A 17959-nucleotide genomic window follows, 5' to 3' on the forward strand; every position below is an offset into this window, starting at 1 on the left:
TTAAGGACAGACGACGGATATATTCCGTCATGATTCCCTTTTATTCCAGAAGTTGTGTCATTAAGGGGTTAATCTAACCTCCTTTTTCCTCAACCTTCTCCTTGGTACTGAAAATGCCATACAATCTTGTCTTATAGCTGTCCCTACCCACATCTCACTCTTGGAGAAGTACCTACATACCCATAAACCCCATAAAACACTACAACTACATTCTTATGCTTTCAACCCACTGGTAGGAAAGCCCCCCATAGCCCTGAAAACAATTAATGTGACAGCCGCTGAACTATGTTAGTCTTATTCATGTAATTGTTCAAGAGACCCTAATACTAAATTGATGTTTTGCCCCACATGGTGGAAAAATACCTTGAATTGTAGAGTCCTGAGCACCACTATGAAATGTATCCAAACTCACCAAGTTATGAGTTACCATCACCATGTCTATCTCCCTAAATAAGTGACTTTCTCCTGTGGAAATGTTACTTATGCTTATGTCCCAGGTAACATTACAGGAGGTCCACGGGGAATCTCATGCCTAACCATGACCATGTTTTCCAAATCTGGCCTGATCTCTGAAACCACCCAGCTACGCAAACCACAGAGAGACAGGAGAGATGTCAAAAACACCCTCTTATTTAAATCAGAATACGCTGCCCTTGCGTACTCTATGGTAGGAGTCCCAGGCTTAGCACTGTATAATACTGAGTAATTAATGCCCTAGCCTGTTCCCTCGCCAAAGGTTTGAATGCAACATCCCAGGCCCTGGAGGAACGTCTAATGGATACCCAGGTTAATAAGAAAGTGATCCTTGAAAATAGGGCAGCTATTGACTATTTGTTAAAGAAACATGATTTAGGATGTGAGGCAATAAAGGGCATGTGCTGCTTTAATCTTTCGGATCATGGGACCATGATCCATGTGCATATACAAAACTTACATGACCTAGTCAGTAATATCAAAAAAGATACAGGGTTCTTTGGGGATTGGGATTGGAACCTTTGGTCTTGCTACATGGCTCAGTATGCTAATTAAGAAAATTTTGTATTTCTTACTTATCGCAGTATTTGTCATAATGATGATTTTTCTTACATTTAAGTTCTTCTCCTGTCTTCTATCATCCTTGTGTAAATCAAAACCTCGTGTTGGTTGTACCTTAACTTAGATGCCAGCTTTTTATTACATTTGCTAACTTAGATCATGATATGCTTTGATCTCTACCCTAGTTTAAGAGCCTGGCAAAAATCTATTTTTCGTGTGACATTCTGTGGTTTCTGTGGAGACGATTGCAGCTTTACCCTCATGCCTTAACTAACTTCATGTTTTTATATATATATAACTGTTGAAATATGCTTATTTGGCGAAAGGGACCTTGCCACTGGTCTTTGGAGAGGCCTGCTTGCCAGCCTCTTGCCTTGTGACTATGGCCCCTGGGAAGTATTGCCATTTAAAAAGTCTGTTTGGGCTTATTGGATTTTGGGACACTTTTTCTGCCCCTTTGAATCCATGGGAGGGTGTGCCTCTTCCCCTCCCCCGTTTCCTGTCCCATTGTTCTTCAGCAGGGCGTTGTCCCAGGGACACTGCCAGACCAGTTTGAATTGGCTTCTTTGTCCCTCATCGGTCTCTCATCAGCCCTTGCTATTGTTTAACCACATGGCGATTTGACTGTGTTCGTAGAATCTGAGCGCTGTTTGGCTATATTGAGCGCTCAGATCCAAGCTATCTGGGGATAGGTCAAATGTGGGGGTTCAGTTCTAGAGAATATTAGTTATGTATTTTAAGGTGTTTTGTTGCAGTTGTGACTTAGTGATATTTTCTGTACCTGGAGATAATGGAGTTTACTACAGTTACTTAAGCCAATTATGTCCTGGATAGAGGAGAAAATTGAAAATCTGTGGAACTGTTTTGGACAGGAAAGCCATGCTTGCAGTCAAATAGGACTTCCGCCTAACTTTTAAACCACTGGAGGGAATGGTATGATTTTGACATATGTTTGTATATGGAGTATGCTGATTCAGAATGTAACTTTTATGAGAATTGCATTTATGGTTTGGAAGTTATGAATATTGTATGAAACTGTATATTTTCCTGCCTGTGATAATTAAGTTATCCCATTGTGTACAGTAATTATATCACAGGCAGAGGGGAGGGTTTGTGTGTCCTAGCTGGGAGTGTCTGTGGGTGGTAACTTTGTGTAAGAACTTGCATAAAAGAAAGACCTTTGAGGCTTATTAAAACAGTTCTACTTCACCCTCAATTTAGAGTCCTGTCTTTTATTGGGGAATCTGCTCATCATACTCTCGCTATAATCACTAAGCTCTTGTAAGAGCTTGTTCCTGTTTTGCTACCTGAAGGAGTCTACAGTGGTTATGGTGTCTGCTGGAGTACTTGGAGTCCTCAGGAAGCGCTAGGAGCATCCTTCAATGGAGGTACCCAGTCAGGGTGCCAGGTGGTCCGTTACAGCTTAGTTCTGTAAATTCCTTTTATGGTACAAATTGCCTTCAGCATCCTGTTTTTTTTTTTTTTTTTTTATTCTTTATTTTGTTGTGCAATGTATGACATATAACAGAATAACTCGCCGTGCTCCAACAGCATTGGGAAGCACATCAAATATGTTTAATGACATAGCCGTTGAAAAAACAGGGCAATGCGTGTTTAGGATAAACAGTCCGAGTTTGCTTAGGTATACATCTTTGATCTGAGTGTGCTCGGTTTGTATGGGCAGCGTTTATGCATCTTGGCACTCAGGAAAAACTTGCACTTTTTATAATATGAATAACAGGAAAAAACATAGTTGTTCATTTAGCAGGAATTGTTTAGCTAGTCAAGGCTTTAAACACAACTTATACGCTAGATCATTATATTTGCATGGAAGGTGTCACCATTTGGCATGGGCTAGTGATGGCAGATCAGGTAACAATTCTGAGCTACTTCCTATCTGATGATTAAACATTGGTATTTAGGCTTGGTAGATAGTAGACATATTGTTTGTTAAGACAGAGTAGATCATAGTGGCACTAAGGCATATGTCACGTTAAAAGAGGCATCATAGAGGTACGCTAGGGGACACATTAGGCAGAACCAAAAACTATACGGCACTGGTAAAATCAACTGTGCTAGGCTGTCTAACAGTGAGTACGTTGGCATAAATAGGACAGTTAACTTAAAAAATCTCAGGAGTCACTTAGCCCACGCCAGCTGCTGGTATGTTGTTGTCCCCCCAGGTGATGTTGTATGTAAGTACATTTAAGTAAAGGCAGATAGCTAGTAGTCATCAAAACATGAATAAAAAACAAACAAATCAAATCAATAACTGTGACATCTTTTAACAACATTGTGTGTCTTGGTACCAGTAGGCTGGGTTATGACTGCAAGTCCTTGCTCGAGGGTATGTGGCACTGTCAGCCAATACATCGGCTTGGTAAGTCCCTTTCGTCCCCAGGAGCTCTCGTGGGCACGTGGGTGCATCTTTGTGGCAATGCAAGGTGTGGTTTGTGCCTGGCGTCCCGCTTGTCCTTGGCCTCACTGGAGGGTATTATCGCTGTTCCCGGGGTTTCTGCTGTCTGTAACGGGCGTGGGTCTTTCCTCAGGTAGGTTGATTTGTTGGTCGCTTTTGGGGTCCCTTTCCCCATCTCCGGGTGTTACCTCGCTTGTAGTCCCTTGTGTGGCTTCTACGGTACCGCTTTGTGTTTGGGTGGGTAGCGGTACTTGATCCACCGCCATGTTGGGATTTTACCCGCTGGTAGCGTTGCCGGTTTGGGAGGAGGTCTTCGCGGTATGTGATGAGTAGTCGCCGGTGGAGGGTCAGGACTTTTCATCCGCCTTTCTAACTGCCGCCAAAAATTTGTGAAGTGCCGGTCTAGTCTAGTGAGGATGTCCTCTTGGTGAGCGCTGGGTCGTGGAGGCCACGTGGTGTCCGCCATGTTAGATGCGGTGTCGCTTTCCCCTGTCGCCCAGCGTGCTGCTGTGTGAGCTGAGTAGCCTTCCTGGGGCGGACCGGGATCACCTCCCCGGTCCAGAAGGGGGGAGTAACGGGGCACTGATATGTGACTGGTATCTGTCTGGCTTCTCCGGTCCAGGGGTTCGGCCGCGTCCCCCGCCCGGCGTGCGCCAGGCCGAATCCGCCATGGTAGAGCTGCGGGTTTCCCATCTGTTTTTTGTCCGCTGCTCCACTCAGTCTGTGGGTTGGAGGCGCAGAGTTTCGATTTCTTTGCTCGGTCTTGAGCTATTTTAGGCTTAAACATTCTTTTAGTTGCTGGGTCATGGAGGAGCTCCTCCAAAGCACGTCTGCTCTCCATGGCGGTCAGGCCCCGCCCCCCCCCCTCAGTATCCTGTTTTGTTGCGCAAGTCACAAAGCTATTTTACTATATAATATGTGTAACGCACCCCCAGGTATACGAAGGGTTAAAGCCATTTAGGATGTTCTCTTTTCAAATGCCAAGGTAACTAACAAACACTCCAACCAGCCGAACAGGAATCATACGAATACTCCACACTCCAAACAGCCGAACTGGAAAAAACATAAAATAAATCCCCTCCAAGTACGAGACAAAGCTCTGTATCAAGGGTCAAGCAGTGAACTGATTTAATGGGGCTACCTGCCAGGTATTGTTGCAGGTCTTCCACCAGGTGGACACTCCCCTAAGGGACCTGGTGGAAAACTGTGACAAAAAACAGTACAGTAGCCAATCACAGTGTTACAGACATAATCTGTAGGAGACCCTCCTCTCTATCCTGGAGGTAATTGGGAAGTAACTCAATTATCCCTAGATAGACGCAAAACTCAATTTTATACATGGCAATAAAAACACAAAAATATACAATATGAAAACTGCCGAATGCACTAGTTACAATTAACGTATCCCCATATAGCTTAGATCTGAGCGCACGTTATTACCGAATGGCGCTCAGATCACATACATACAGTTCAATCGCCATCGGTTGGCTATCTGGCGTAAGTCCATTCGTGAAGAAAAGTACCGAACAGGCCGGAGTTCGTATGATGGAGAAATAGAAGAAGGGAGGTCGGCGGCTTCAGCGGTGTTCATGCAAAATAGTGTCCGTTTTAAGTTCCATGAAATCGTTGACGAACATCGCTGGGCCTTCGTATGTCCAAGTTGGCCGCTGCATCGTGTTCGTTATACGAACGATGACCATCCAGCCTACATTTGACAATTAAAAAGGTGTCTGCGGTTAACCACAACGTTCTAATGAGGCCAAGAGGTTAACCAGCAGCACACTTCCCTGCTGGGTGGCTGGCCGTTCGGCAGTTCATTCGGTAAAACAAGCTATAAACGTAAGGGCTGTATGGACAAGGAAATAGCCGAACAAACAGACGAACCAAGGAGAAATAAAGTAGTTTAAAGACAGAGAGGTCTGTCACATGGCTCCCTCCTTGTGGGACACTCCGGCAGACCCAGCTTTATCCTTTTCGGGTCAACTTGGGGATGTCCGGAACTAGGAAGCCGGAGTGATGTATGTTTGTCGGGACAACCCATCAGCATTGCCATTGTGCTTACAGGGTCTGTAGCTGATGGTGAGTTGTAAGGTTGCAGGGCTAAGCTCCACCCCAGCAACCTGCCATTGTCTCCGGAGACCTGGTTAAAGGACCACTCTAGTGCCAGGAAAACATACTCGTTTTCCTGGCACTAGAGTACCCTGAGGGTGCCCCCACCCTCAGGGACCCCCTCCCGCCGGGCTCTGGAGAGAGGAAGGGGTTAAACTTACCTCTTTTTCCAGCGCCGGGCGGGGAGCTTTCCTCCTCCTCTCCATCTTGATCGCGACGTCATCGGCTGAATGCGCATGCGCGGCAGGAGCCGCGCTCGCATTCAGCCGGTCGCATAGGAAAGCATTTACAATGCTTTCCTATGGACGCTTGCGTGCTCTCACTGTAATTTTCACAGTGAGAAGCACGCAAGCGCCTCTAGCGGCTGTCAATGAGACAGCCACTAGAGGATTTGGAGGCTGGATTAACCCTCATTATAAACATAGCAGTTTCTCTGAAACTGCTATGTTTATAAAAAAAAGGGTTAATCCTAGAGGTACCTGGCACCCAGACCACTTCATTAAGCTGAAGTCGTCTGGGTGCCTAGAGTGGTCCTTTAAGCCAGACCAATGGGTTGTGGTCGGTGACTAACGAAAATTCCTGTCCGTACAAATAGGGGTTCAGTTTTTTTCAGTGCCCAAACCAGGGCCAAACATTATTTTTCCACTGCCACATAGCTCACTTCTCGAGGTAACAGTTTTCGGCTTAGGTATGCGACAGGGTGCTCTACTCCATCCTCCCCGACTTGGCAAGGAAACGTTTGTTAGGTACTGGGGCAGCCAAGAGAGGGGCATTTACAAGTGCTTGTTTAAGAGCTATAAACGTGGCTTCACAAGCTGGAGACCACTGGACCTGCCTAGGCAAGTTCTTTTTCGTCAGGACAGTCAGGGGCTTGGCGATAGCGCTATAGTCAGGGACAAAACGTCTATAGTACCCTGCAGTCCCCAAGAAGGCTAATTCCTGGGTCTTAGTGCGGGGTGTGGGCCAGTTAGCTACTGCCTCTACCTTGGCTGGCTCTGGTCTCTGGCTCCCACACCCTACTCTGTGTACCAGGTACTGCACCTCAGCCATACCTAGATGGTACTTGTCTGGTTTCAAGGTCAGGCCTGCGACCCGAATCTTGTCCAGAACTTCCCATATGTGAACCAAGTGCTCTTCCCACGACTCACTGTAGATCGCAATGTCATCCAGGTATGCGCATGCAAAATCCTGGAAGCCATCGAGGAGCCTATCCACCATATGCTGGGAGGTAGCCGGGGCATTTTTCATCCCGAATGGCATGATCGTAAACTGGTACAGGCCAAACAGGGCAACAAATGCTGACTGGGGATGGCATCCTCGGCCAGGGGAATCTGCCAACAGCCCTTACACAGGTCTATTGTAGTTAGATAGCGTCCCCTGGCTATCCGATCTAGCAGTTCGTCTACCCGGGGCATCGGGTTTGCGTCAGTGATAGTCTTCTCATTGAGCCGCCTGTAGTCCATCTTTCTTAGGCACCAGGACTACAGGTGAGGACCAAGGGCTTTCTGAGTGCTCAATGACCCCTAGCTGGGTCATCTCCTGTATCTCCTTCCGCATTACTTCTCGGACTGCTTCAGAGATACGGTAGGGTGGTAAAGTAGCACTGACTAGGGGTTTCTACTTTATGTACAGCCAGGGCCGTATAGCCCGGTTCTTGGGAGAAAGTCATCTGTTTCTCCCACAGAAGTTGCTTGGCCTGTTCCTTCTCTGTGGGGCATAACCGGTCTCCTAGCTGTACAAGACTAGTAAGGTCAGTCTGGGGGTCCCTCTCTAATAAGTCAGGGAGGGGTAAACTCTCAGAGTCGTCTGCAGCAGGAACGCACTCCGCAGCAAAATCTTCCTGCCTCTCCTGATACTCCTTCAGCATGTTCACATGAAAGGATCGCTGGATCCTTTCATCTGCACAGCTGGCAATAAGGTAGTATCATAGGTAGTACCACTTTTTACGGGCCCTGCCAAGATGCTTGCATCTTGTCTGTCTTTACAGGCTTGAGGACTAGGACCTTTTGCCCCACCTGGAAGACGCGCTGACGGCCACCCTGATCGTACCATCTCTTCTGTCTCCCCTGGGCCGCCTGGATATTCTCTCTTACCATCAGAGACAGTTGCTCCATGCAGTCCCTGAGTTCCAGAACATATGGCACTATGGGGGTCCCCTCCTGCTTTGTCTCTCCCTCCCAGTGTCCTATAATGAGATCTAGGGGTCCGCGGACCCTTCGCCCATAGAGTAACTCGAAGGGAGACAATCCAGTAGATTCCTGGGGTACCTCCCTGTAAGCAAACAACAGGTGAGGCAGGAATCTCTCCCAGTCTCTGCAGGCGTCAGTAAAGGTCCTCAGCATTTGTTTGAGTAAAGCACTCGCAGAGAACGTTAGTCTGGGGGTAGTAAGGTGAGCTTAACAGGAGTTTAATATTGCACACCTTCCACAACTGCTTGGTGAGCACAGCGGTAAACTGGGTCCCCTGGCCAGAGAGAATCTCCTTAGGGAACCCCACTCTAGTGAAGATCTTAACCACGGCATCAGCTACTGTCTCCGCTTCAATATTGGACAGAGCTACTGCCTCTGGGTAACGGGTAGCATAGTCCACCACGGTGAGAATATACTTCTTTCCGGGATGGACTAGGCCTGGCCAACGGTCCCACAATGTCAACAGCTATGCGGGAAAAGGGCTCCCCAATAATAGGCATGGACATAAGTCTGGTCTTAGGGTGGTCCCCCCGCTTACCTACCCGTTGACAAGTGTTGCACGGCTGCAGTGTTGTCGCACATCCTGATTAAGATTGGGCCAGAAGAAATTCTGCGTGATCCTATGGGCTGTGCGACGGGACCCTAGATGTTCGGATAATGGTACATTGTGTCCAATTCGCAGAATCTCCAGCCGGTATTTCGCGGGCACCACCAGCTGTCGTTTCTGCGAAGGGGCATTAATTCTCTGGGATGGCTTAGGGATCCTATATAGTCTATCCCCCACCCACTCATAGCGCTCCCCATCTACTCCCTCTTCCTGGGTATCTGCCCTAGCCCTATACTTGTGCAAGGTCGGGTCCTCCCGGGTTTCCCTCCAGGATGCCTCTGGGTTATCCCAGTCTAAGAGGCCTGATCTAAGGTACATGTCGGGGAAGAAAGTCTTACCTGGGTCTCAGCAGTAGGTGGGCCGGTTCCAGCAGCACGGGCCTGGGCACGGGTAGTCATTGGGTTGGCTTCAGCGGGTCCCATCGGTGCGTAAGCAGAAACGAGAGGGACCAAATCATTCTCCAGTAGGACATCGGCCGGCAAATCCTTCATCACCCACACATTCACATGTCCCGAACCAACCCCCCAATCCAGATGCACACGGGCAGCAGGTAGCCGGAAAACAGTGCCTCCCTCATCCTTACGGCTACGCTATCTCCCGGTAGGTTGGCTTTTGGAGACAAGGTTCTTATGCAGCAGGGTCATGGTGGCGCCAGTATCATGGAGGCGATTGGCTACCTTCCCATTGACCCGGACGGTTTGCCTGTGCTGCTGCCTGTTGTCACGATTAGCTGCTTCCACTGGATCTGCCTTGTGTAGGATGCCCCAACATTATTTCTCTTCAAAGCAGTGGGCAGCAGGCAGGGGTGTGGGAAGATTCCCTCCAGCTGGCTTTCACCACAACTGAGACTGCCGGGCTGGGTTTAGCAGGCAATCTGGTTTCTTGTGACCTAGCTGTTTACACTCATAACACCTGATGGGTTGTGAGTAGTCCTGAGAGTTAAATCGGGGCTGTTGGGAATAATCGGCCGCTGAAGAGATATGACTGCGGTGGATTGGCGGCAGCTGGAGGAGGTGCCGCTGTTCGATAATCCACACGAGCAGTTGTCTTGGCCACAGGGTTATCTAGTTTGTGGGCATCTGTATACTCATCTGCCAGGTGAGCAGCCTTAGGTAAAGTGAAGAGTTTCGGGTCCAAGATGGCCGCCGCCTCGTGTTCATTATACGAACGATGACCACCCAGCCTACATTCGACAATTAAGTGAACATCTAATAAGGACGTTGCTTTGTGAAATAAGGGGGCAGAGTTACACTGCATAAAGCTGCAAATAAACTTACGCTGTGTTGGTGCCTGTAGTGTCATTGAAACAAGTTTCCAAATAATATGAAATAAAATATTATAAAGTAAACATCTGACAATCATCAGATTGCCATCAGTTACAGATTTTTAGTTTAGTATATATGTAGGGGCTTTCCTCTTTAATGTAATTTACTCTTATAATATACACATGTATATATATATATATATATATATATATATATATATATATATATATATATATATATATATATATATATATATATACACCGGTATATACTCGAGTATAAGCCGACCCGAATATAAGCCGAGGCCCCTAATTTTACCCCAAAAAACTGGGAAAACTTATTGACTCGAGTATAAGACTAGGGTGGGAAATGCAGCAGCTACTGGTAAATTTCTAAATAAAATTAGATCCTAAAAAAAATATATTAATTGAATATTTATTTACAGTGTGTGTATATAATGAATGCAGTGTGTGTGTATAATGAATGTGTGTATGAGTGCAGCGTGTGTATGAGTGCAGCGTGTGTATGAGTGCAGCGTGTGTATGAGTGCAGCGTGTGTATGAGTGCAGTGTGTGTGTATGAGTGCAGTGTGTGTGTATGAGTGCAGTGTGTGTGTGTATGAGTGCAGTGTGTGTATGAGTGCAGTGTATGTGTATGTGTGCACTGTGTGTGTGTATGAATGCAGTGTGTGTGTGTATGAATGCAGTGTGTGTGTGTGTGTATGAATGCAGTGTGTGTGAGTGCAGTGTGTGTGAGTGCAGTGTGTGTATGAGTGCAGTGTGTGTGAGTGCAGTGTGTGTGAGTGCAGTGTGTGTGAGTGCAGTGTGTGTGAGTGCAGTGTGTGTATGAGTGCAGTGTGTGTATGTGTGCAGTGTGTGTGTGTATGTGTATGTGTATGTGTATGAGTGCAGTGTGTGTGTGTGTGTGTGTGTTGCAGTGGTGGGGGGGTGGGCAATTTTATTATTTTATTTATTATTATTTTTTTATTATTATTTTAATTTTTTTTTTCATTATTATTTCTTCTCCTTATTTTTTATTTAATTATTATTATTTCATTTATTTTTTCGTCCCCCCTCCCTGCTTGCTAGCTGGCCAGGGAGGGGGGCTCTTACTCCCTGGTGGTCCAGTGTCATTAGTAGTTCAGTGGGGGGGAGAGGGGGGCTGCAGAGAGCGTTACTTACCTCTCCTGCAGCTCCTGTCAGCTCTCTCCTCCTCTGCGCCGGTCCGGTCAGCTCCTCTATCAGCTCACACTGTAAGTCTCGCGAGAGCCGCCTTACACTGGGAGCTGACCGAGGTGCTGAACGGACGGCGCGGAGGAGGAGAGAGCTGACAGGAGCTGCAGGAGAGGTAAGTAACGCTCTCTGCAGCCCCAGTCTGTATTATGGCAATGCAAATTGCCATAATACAGACATTGACTCGAGTATAAGCCGAGTTGGGGTTTTTCAGCACAAAAAATGTGCTGAAAAACTCGGCTTATACTCGAGTATATACGGTATATAGCCAAAAGTACAAGATAGCACTCCAGGGACTTCCAAGTTGAATGAATAAAACTTAGCTTTTATTAGCTCAAAATAAAAATCAACGTTTCAGTCTGTATCACAGACTTTCATCAGGATGAAAGTCTGTGATACAGACTGAAACGTTGATTTTTATTTTGAGCTAATAAAAGCTAAGTTTTATTCATTCAACTTGGAAGTCCCTGGAGTGCTATCTTGTACTTTTGGCTGTATCTGTTTGCTGATAAGCACCGGGCAAGTACATCAAGGAAGGTGGAGTGCATTACTATTTTTGTTTTGTATATATATATATATATATATTTATATATATATTATTATTATTATTGCCATTTATATAGCGCCAACAGATTCCATAGCGCTTTACAATATTATGAGAGGGGATTTATCTATAAATAGGACAATTACAAATAAACTTACGGGAACAATAGGTTGAAGAGGACTATATATATATATATATATATATATATATATATGTTTAAGTATTATTCTGAGCTCTTGCCACACGGTGTTCGTTTACTTATATGGTAACCATTTCATGGCAGGATTGCAATTTAAACCATCTCATACCTGAGCATGTGGGTTCGTGATTCCCTGTGATCATGTCACTATACAAGTCCTTGTGTCCTTCTAAATAATCCCACTCCTCCATGGAGAAAAAGATTGTGACATCTTCACACCTTACAGGAACCTGTACACACAATGAAACAGTCATCATTCAGAACATTACTGCTGTTTTTGTATATGTTGTCCCACTCCCTACAGTGCTTACCTCACCAGTCAACATCTGAATTATCTTGTTGGTCAATTCCAGGATCTTCTTGTTGTTGTCCTTCTCTTGTTTTAGCGAATGTTGTAAAGATGCCATGAATGGGCTCTGAGATCTGCTGTATGCTTCTGAAACACTGGGACTGCTGCTTTGTATTCCGGGTTCCACAGGCTTTTTTATAACAATATAATCCTAAACATTTAGATAGGCAAAGTTGGTTAGTGATTTATTTATTTTTTTCAATAAAAAAAAATTCCTTTCCTAACATAAGGTTGTGGTTCTTTTTTTCCCACGTGATCAACATTTACACTGAATAACATGTTATTGATTAGCTTTAACCCCTTAAGGACCAAACTTCTGGAATAAAAGGGAATCATGACGTGTCACACACGTCATGTGTCCTTAAGGGGTTAAAGGGATGCTGTAATAGTCACAATCACCAGATTAATCAAAATGTTATGGGCCAAGAACTGTGTGTCCAGTCAAAAACACAATTTTTACACTATGGATTCATCATCAAAAAAGTGCAATAATCCTTCAATTAAAGTGTCAGTTTAAGTTTCAAAATCAATACATCTCACAAGTGGTTTTGGTGCATAGACCTTGCCCCTGCACTTTGAAAATGTAAATATTACTCTATGACAATCATCCAAGTGACTGATGTGGCATTTGCCACACATGTGCCAGTGCTTCTATGAGAAGCACTAGAAGGGCCTTAGATAATATCAAGATGATCTCAGAAGAGGAGGAGCAGCTGCTGTGGCGAGGCCTGAACAGCACCAGATACAAGGTAAGATTAATTAAAAAAAATATATATAGTTATTATTTAAGTGAACAATGTAAAGTTATACAAAAGGTGCTGAAATATATTATTTTTAAAATATGAGAAGAAATTCTAGCTTCTGTGTGTTACTGGTTAAACAAGTTGGGGTCATCTACCTGGAAAAAGTGTGTTGATTACCAAAAGGTTTCAGTTTAAAATAATTAGACATGAATAAAGTTTTTTTTATATTTTATAGGACCTGCACTGGGGTACACCGAGTAGATTACATTCGTCAACAGACTTTCTGCCACCCAGTACTCCATCTATGTTAACAGGAAATCAGTTTTCATATTCAGCAAAGTGTTAGATGCCCAAAAAGTTTTAAGAGTATGAAATTAATTTTTCTTAAGATGTGTAAAAATGTGGCCAGAGTAACTAACATTTATGTGAAACAATGAAGTTTGTTTTGCCAAGCTATCTTTCCCCAGAGTTTTTTTTTTTTAAATTCTTTATTTAGAACGCATTTCACCTGTGAGCATGCTACTATAAATAATTAAAGTGATTACATATTAACCGATACAGTAGTATACAATTTTTGTACAAAAATGGCAAGTAAAGCGAGGGTTTTAGATATGCTTATTAATAAAGTAGCACATAAACGTAGCCTAACCAGTAACTCCCACATGGCAGTTATCTACTCCAGTGGGAAGGACACTCCAGCCCCACACTACATCACTGAACACCACAGCGGTAGGCAACTGCTTTATTTCGTAGGACTTGCTGCCTTAGCGATCTTCTCTAAACCAAAGGATTCTGTGTGAGACCGGGGAAGACAAGGTGGGGTGAGTTCAAACTGCACAGGGGTTTTCCCTTGTACTGCCATGAGGAACAGCTTTCAGCACTCTTATGTTCCTTAGTGAAGTCTGACATGACTTGACAAAAAAAAACAATAGGTGCGCTGCGTTTTAAAGTGCAATATTTTTCAAACAACACAAAGTGCAAATACACAGTGCAATCATATAAAGTGCTTAACCCCTTAAGGACTGAGACAAATGTACATGTTGTGAACAAAACAAAACGTAAACAAAACCTGGCATTTGCGCTATATGTCTGTCCAACCGTAATTCACCTCTTTCATATTAAATGCACCCACCCTTATTATATATATCATTTTATTCAGGGGAAACAGGGCTTTCATTTAATATCAAATATTTAGCTATGAAACACAATTTAATATGAAACAAAAAGGGAGAAAATAAGAAATGGGGTATGGGGTATGTCCAGTTTTTTTTAGTAGCCATTTGGTCACAAACACTGGCCAAAGTTAGCGTTAGTATTTGTTGGTGTGTGTTTGGGTTGTTTACTATTGCAAATGGTATGCCATCATAGGGGTAATTTTCATTCTTGGGCTACCATAGGATCTCAAAGGCAACGTAACCAATCTGGTGAATTTCAATGTGAAAAGAATGAAACACAAGCCTTATATTTGACGCTGTAACTTTTGAAAACACCATAAAACCATAAAACCTGTACATGAGGGGTACTGTTGTACTTGGGAGACTTCACTGAACACAAATATTTGTGTTTCAAAACAGTAAAAAGTATCACAGCAATAATATTGTCCGTGTAAGTGCTGTTTGTGCGTGACAAATGCAAAAAACACGTCACTTTTACTGGCAATATCATCGTTGTAATACATTTTACTGTTTTGAAACACTAATATTTGTGTTCAGCGAAGCCTCCCGAGTAAAACAGTACCCCCCATGTACAGGTTTTATGGTGTCTTGGAAAGTTATAGGGTTAAATATAGTGCTAGCAAATTAAATTCCCTATACTTTCGGCATGAGTTGTCAGGCAGGTCCTGCTAATTGTAATTAATTAAGATACCTAATTATGTAAAAATATTACATAATATATATATGCAGAATTAATATATGTATCTATATATATATATATATTTTTTTTTTAAAAATATTTTTATTTATATATAGGTGTATATATATATATATATAGTGATTTATACGTATATATTTATGTATATAGATATATATATTATTTCGTTCTACGTGTATTTTGATATAATATATATATATATATATATATATATTAATATCACAATACAGTTAGAACGAAATAACACACATCTATATATTTTTTTATTATTTATTTTTAATTTTTTTTACGTATTTACATATTTTTTTATATTATATATAAATATATATATATAGAAAACAATAATTATATATATATATATTTAATCAGTATCAGCCTCTAGTGGCTGTCTCATTGACAGCCGCTAGAGGGCTTCCGCGCTTCTCACTGTGAAAATCACAGTGAGAAGACGCCAGCGTCCATAGGAAAGCATTGATAATGCTTTCCTATGGACTGGCTGAATGCGCACACGGCTCTTGCCGCGCATGCGCATTCAGCCGAAGAGGAGGCGGAGAGGAGGAGGAGAGCTCCCCACCCGGCACTGGAGAAAGAGGTAATTTTAACCCCTTCCTCACCCTAGAGCCCGACGGGAGGGGGGCCCTGAGGGTGGGGGCACCCTCAGGGCACTATAGTGGTCCTTTAACGTAAATTGTCTACTTCACACAAATATAATAATATTTAAAAATAACTAACTAAATAAATATGTGAGTGAAAGATCCACAAGTGGTGGTGGTCCAAACACGGTCCCACCCGCACTCGTAGAGAAAACACCTAATTGGACACTCCAGAGGTGTCCTGGGGCTTAACCCCGGTGCGTAAAACTAAAAGAATACTCTCGCTACTGGATAGAATATCCAGATGCTTAGAGTATGTACTGGAATAAATTTAGAATGAAATACTCGTAATAATAGTTAATAGTAAAGAGATGATTATAGTACAGCATAGATACCCATTCCTAGTAGTCAGAATCCAATGAGTAATAATCTTGCCTAATGGGCTAATGGGTCGCTCCTCCGTAAGCCATTAGGCAAGATTATTACTCATTGGATTCTGACTACTAGGAATGGGTATCTATGCTGTACTGTAATCATCTCTTTACTGTTAACTATTATTATGAGTATTTAATTGTAAATTTATTCCAGTACATACTCTAAGCATCTGGATATTCTATCCAGTAGCGAGAGTATTCTTTTAAAGGAACACTATAGTTACCTAAATTACTTTAGCTAAATAAAGCAGTTTTAGTGTATAGATCATTCCCCTGCAATTTCACTGCTCAATTCACTGTCATTTAGAAGTTAAATCACTTTGTTTCTGTTTATGCAGCCCTAGCCACACCTCCCCTGGCTATGATTGACAGAGCATGCATGAAAAAAACAAACTGGTTTCACTTTCAAACAGATGTAATTTACCTTAAATAATTGTATCTCAATCTCTAAATTGAACTTGAATCACATACAGGAGGTTCTTGCAGGGTCTAGCAAGCTATTAACATAGCAGGGGATAAGAAAATCTTAATTAAACAGAACTTGCAATAAAGAAAGCCTAAATAGGGCTCTCTTTACAGGAAGTGTTTATGGAAGGCTGTGCAAGTCACATGCAGGGAGGTGTAACTAGGGTTCATAAACAAAGGGATTTAACTCCTAAATGGCAGAGGATTGAGCAGTGAGGCTGCAGGGGCATGTTCTTTACACCAAAACTGCTTCATTAAGCTAAAGTTGTTCAGGTGACTATAGTGTCCCTTTAAATAAATATGTGGTTCAAAACTCACAAAAAAAAAATAGAACAAATCACAAAAAAAAGCGCAATAGAGTCTTGAAGTAGCAGAATATTCAAGGACACAGTACGATATATTATCCTGGATAAGCCTACAAGCCACAGTGTTTTGCACCCATTGTGACATTTGGTGGAGAATGCATGATGTTCTGGGAGCACTTCAGCAAGGGTGAAATCAGGCAGATTCTGATTTTTAAAGGGTGTCAAGCCACGTTATCTTGAAGAAAAAAAAAAAAAGTGCTTTTTTTCTGCTCTGACAATTTGCCAACTATGAGCATTGTTGCTTCATGTAGCAGAACCAGGTCAATGTAGGTGTGGATGGAGGACAACCAGGTCAAGACCCTCTCACAGCCAGCCCATTCTCTAGACCTGAACTTTGATGAAAATCTCTGGAATGTGATCAATGGGAAGATGGATGATCACAGGCTATCATATAAAGCTGAGCTGCTTGAATTTTTGCGCCAGGATTGGCATTTAAGAGCAATGTGAAAGACTGGTGGAGAGCATGCCAAGATGCATAAAATCTGTGATTGAAAATTAGGGTTATACCACCAAATATTAACTTCTGCACTCTTGCTAAGTTAAAACATTTATATTTTGTTGTTTAAAAATGTATTTTCAGAGGGGCAGGGCCTGACCGGGGAGCTGAACAGACACGCTTTCTGTGAGCTCCCAAGCCTGAACATAATTATCGGTAAAAGACAGTGGGAAAACCACCTAATCTTGTACCCCACCTTGCCTCACCTTACAGTACGGAGGCAGGGGTATCGGGGGACACCTCGCACACTCAAATGCCTGCCGGGAAACTGGACCGGAGGCTTGGGGCCTACATCATGCAGAGCAGGGGAGAGACGGCCGCTCTCCCAGCTCAGCTAATCCTGGAGCACCCGAAGCATTGGGCCCCCCCCCCCAGGACCGGCGGGGGTTATCCCGGTCCATGCTATCGAGTACCACAGGCCGACATGCCACATGTGATCGAGATACAAAGAAACCTGACCTCGAGGCCAAGCTGGACAAGCTTTTCGCCACGTTCTGGAGGACAATAGCCTCCAGAGAGCAGCAGACCAAGGCACACCAACCTGTCACAGTACTGCCGGCGATCTCCCAACAAAAGTGCACACCTCCTCATGCAAGCAAAGCCCGGGAAAGTCAAACCCGAAAAGCCAGTAAGCACAAGCGTCTTCCACTGCCTAAGACAGCGACCCATCAACACAGGCGCCCGGCGAAACTAAATCTACCAGTGTGGCATGAAAAGGCCACCCTGCAGCAAAGACACACTACACTGCGCCAAACAAGTACCGGACACGACCGAGGGATCCCAGGCAGAACACACCACAACCCCTCTACCAACACCACCCGGAGGCGGACCCTTACCCAGGCATACCTCGTATGCGACACCACAACCGGCAGTATACCACCTTATACGGACTCTCCTATGTTAGCAGGTCCACCTCACCGGAGTGGGGCTATGACCTCACCATCACAAAGACATCCTGCATCGAATGAAGAGGTTGGATACACCATACCACCAAGCGGATCCCTATGCCCAGACTGCAAGCCTTGAGATCCGGAGTCGGCTAAGGG

The 17959-nt window shown here is 43.9% G+C and overlaps 1 protein-coding gene across 2 annotated transcripts in view; it reads right to left on the reverse strand.

Annotated features, from left to right (window-relative positions):
- Nucleotides 1-17959, reverse strand: part of LOC134575560 (zinc finger protein 566-like) — a 92228-nt gene that overhangs the window by 28245 nt on the left and 46024 nt on the right. For both annotated transcript variants that reach the window (XM_063434857.1, XM_063434856.1), the window contains exons 3-4: nucleotides 11908-12096; nucleotides 11706-11826 (exon numbers count right to left, since the gene is read on the reverse strand). In XM_063434857.1, the coding sequence (XP_063290927.1) occupies nucleotides 11706-11826; nucleotides 11908-12096 (310 nt within the window). The remainder of the gene's footprint in view (nucleotides 1-11705; nucleotides 11827-11907; nucleotides 12097-17959) is intronic.

This window comes from Pelobates fuscus, chromosome 10 (assembly GCF_036172605.1).
Source record: "Pelobates fuscus isolate aPelFus1 chromosome 10, aPelFus1.pri, whole genome shotgun sequence".
In the NCBI taxonomy this organism is placed as follows: domain Eukaryota; kingdom Metazoa; phylum Chordata; class Amphibia; order Anura; family Pelobatidae; genus Pelobates; species Pelobates fuscus.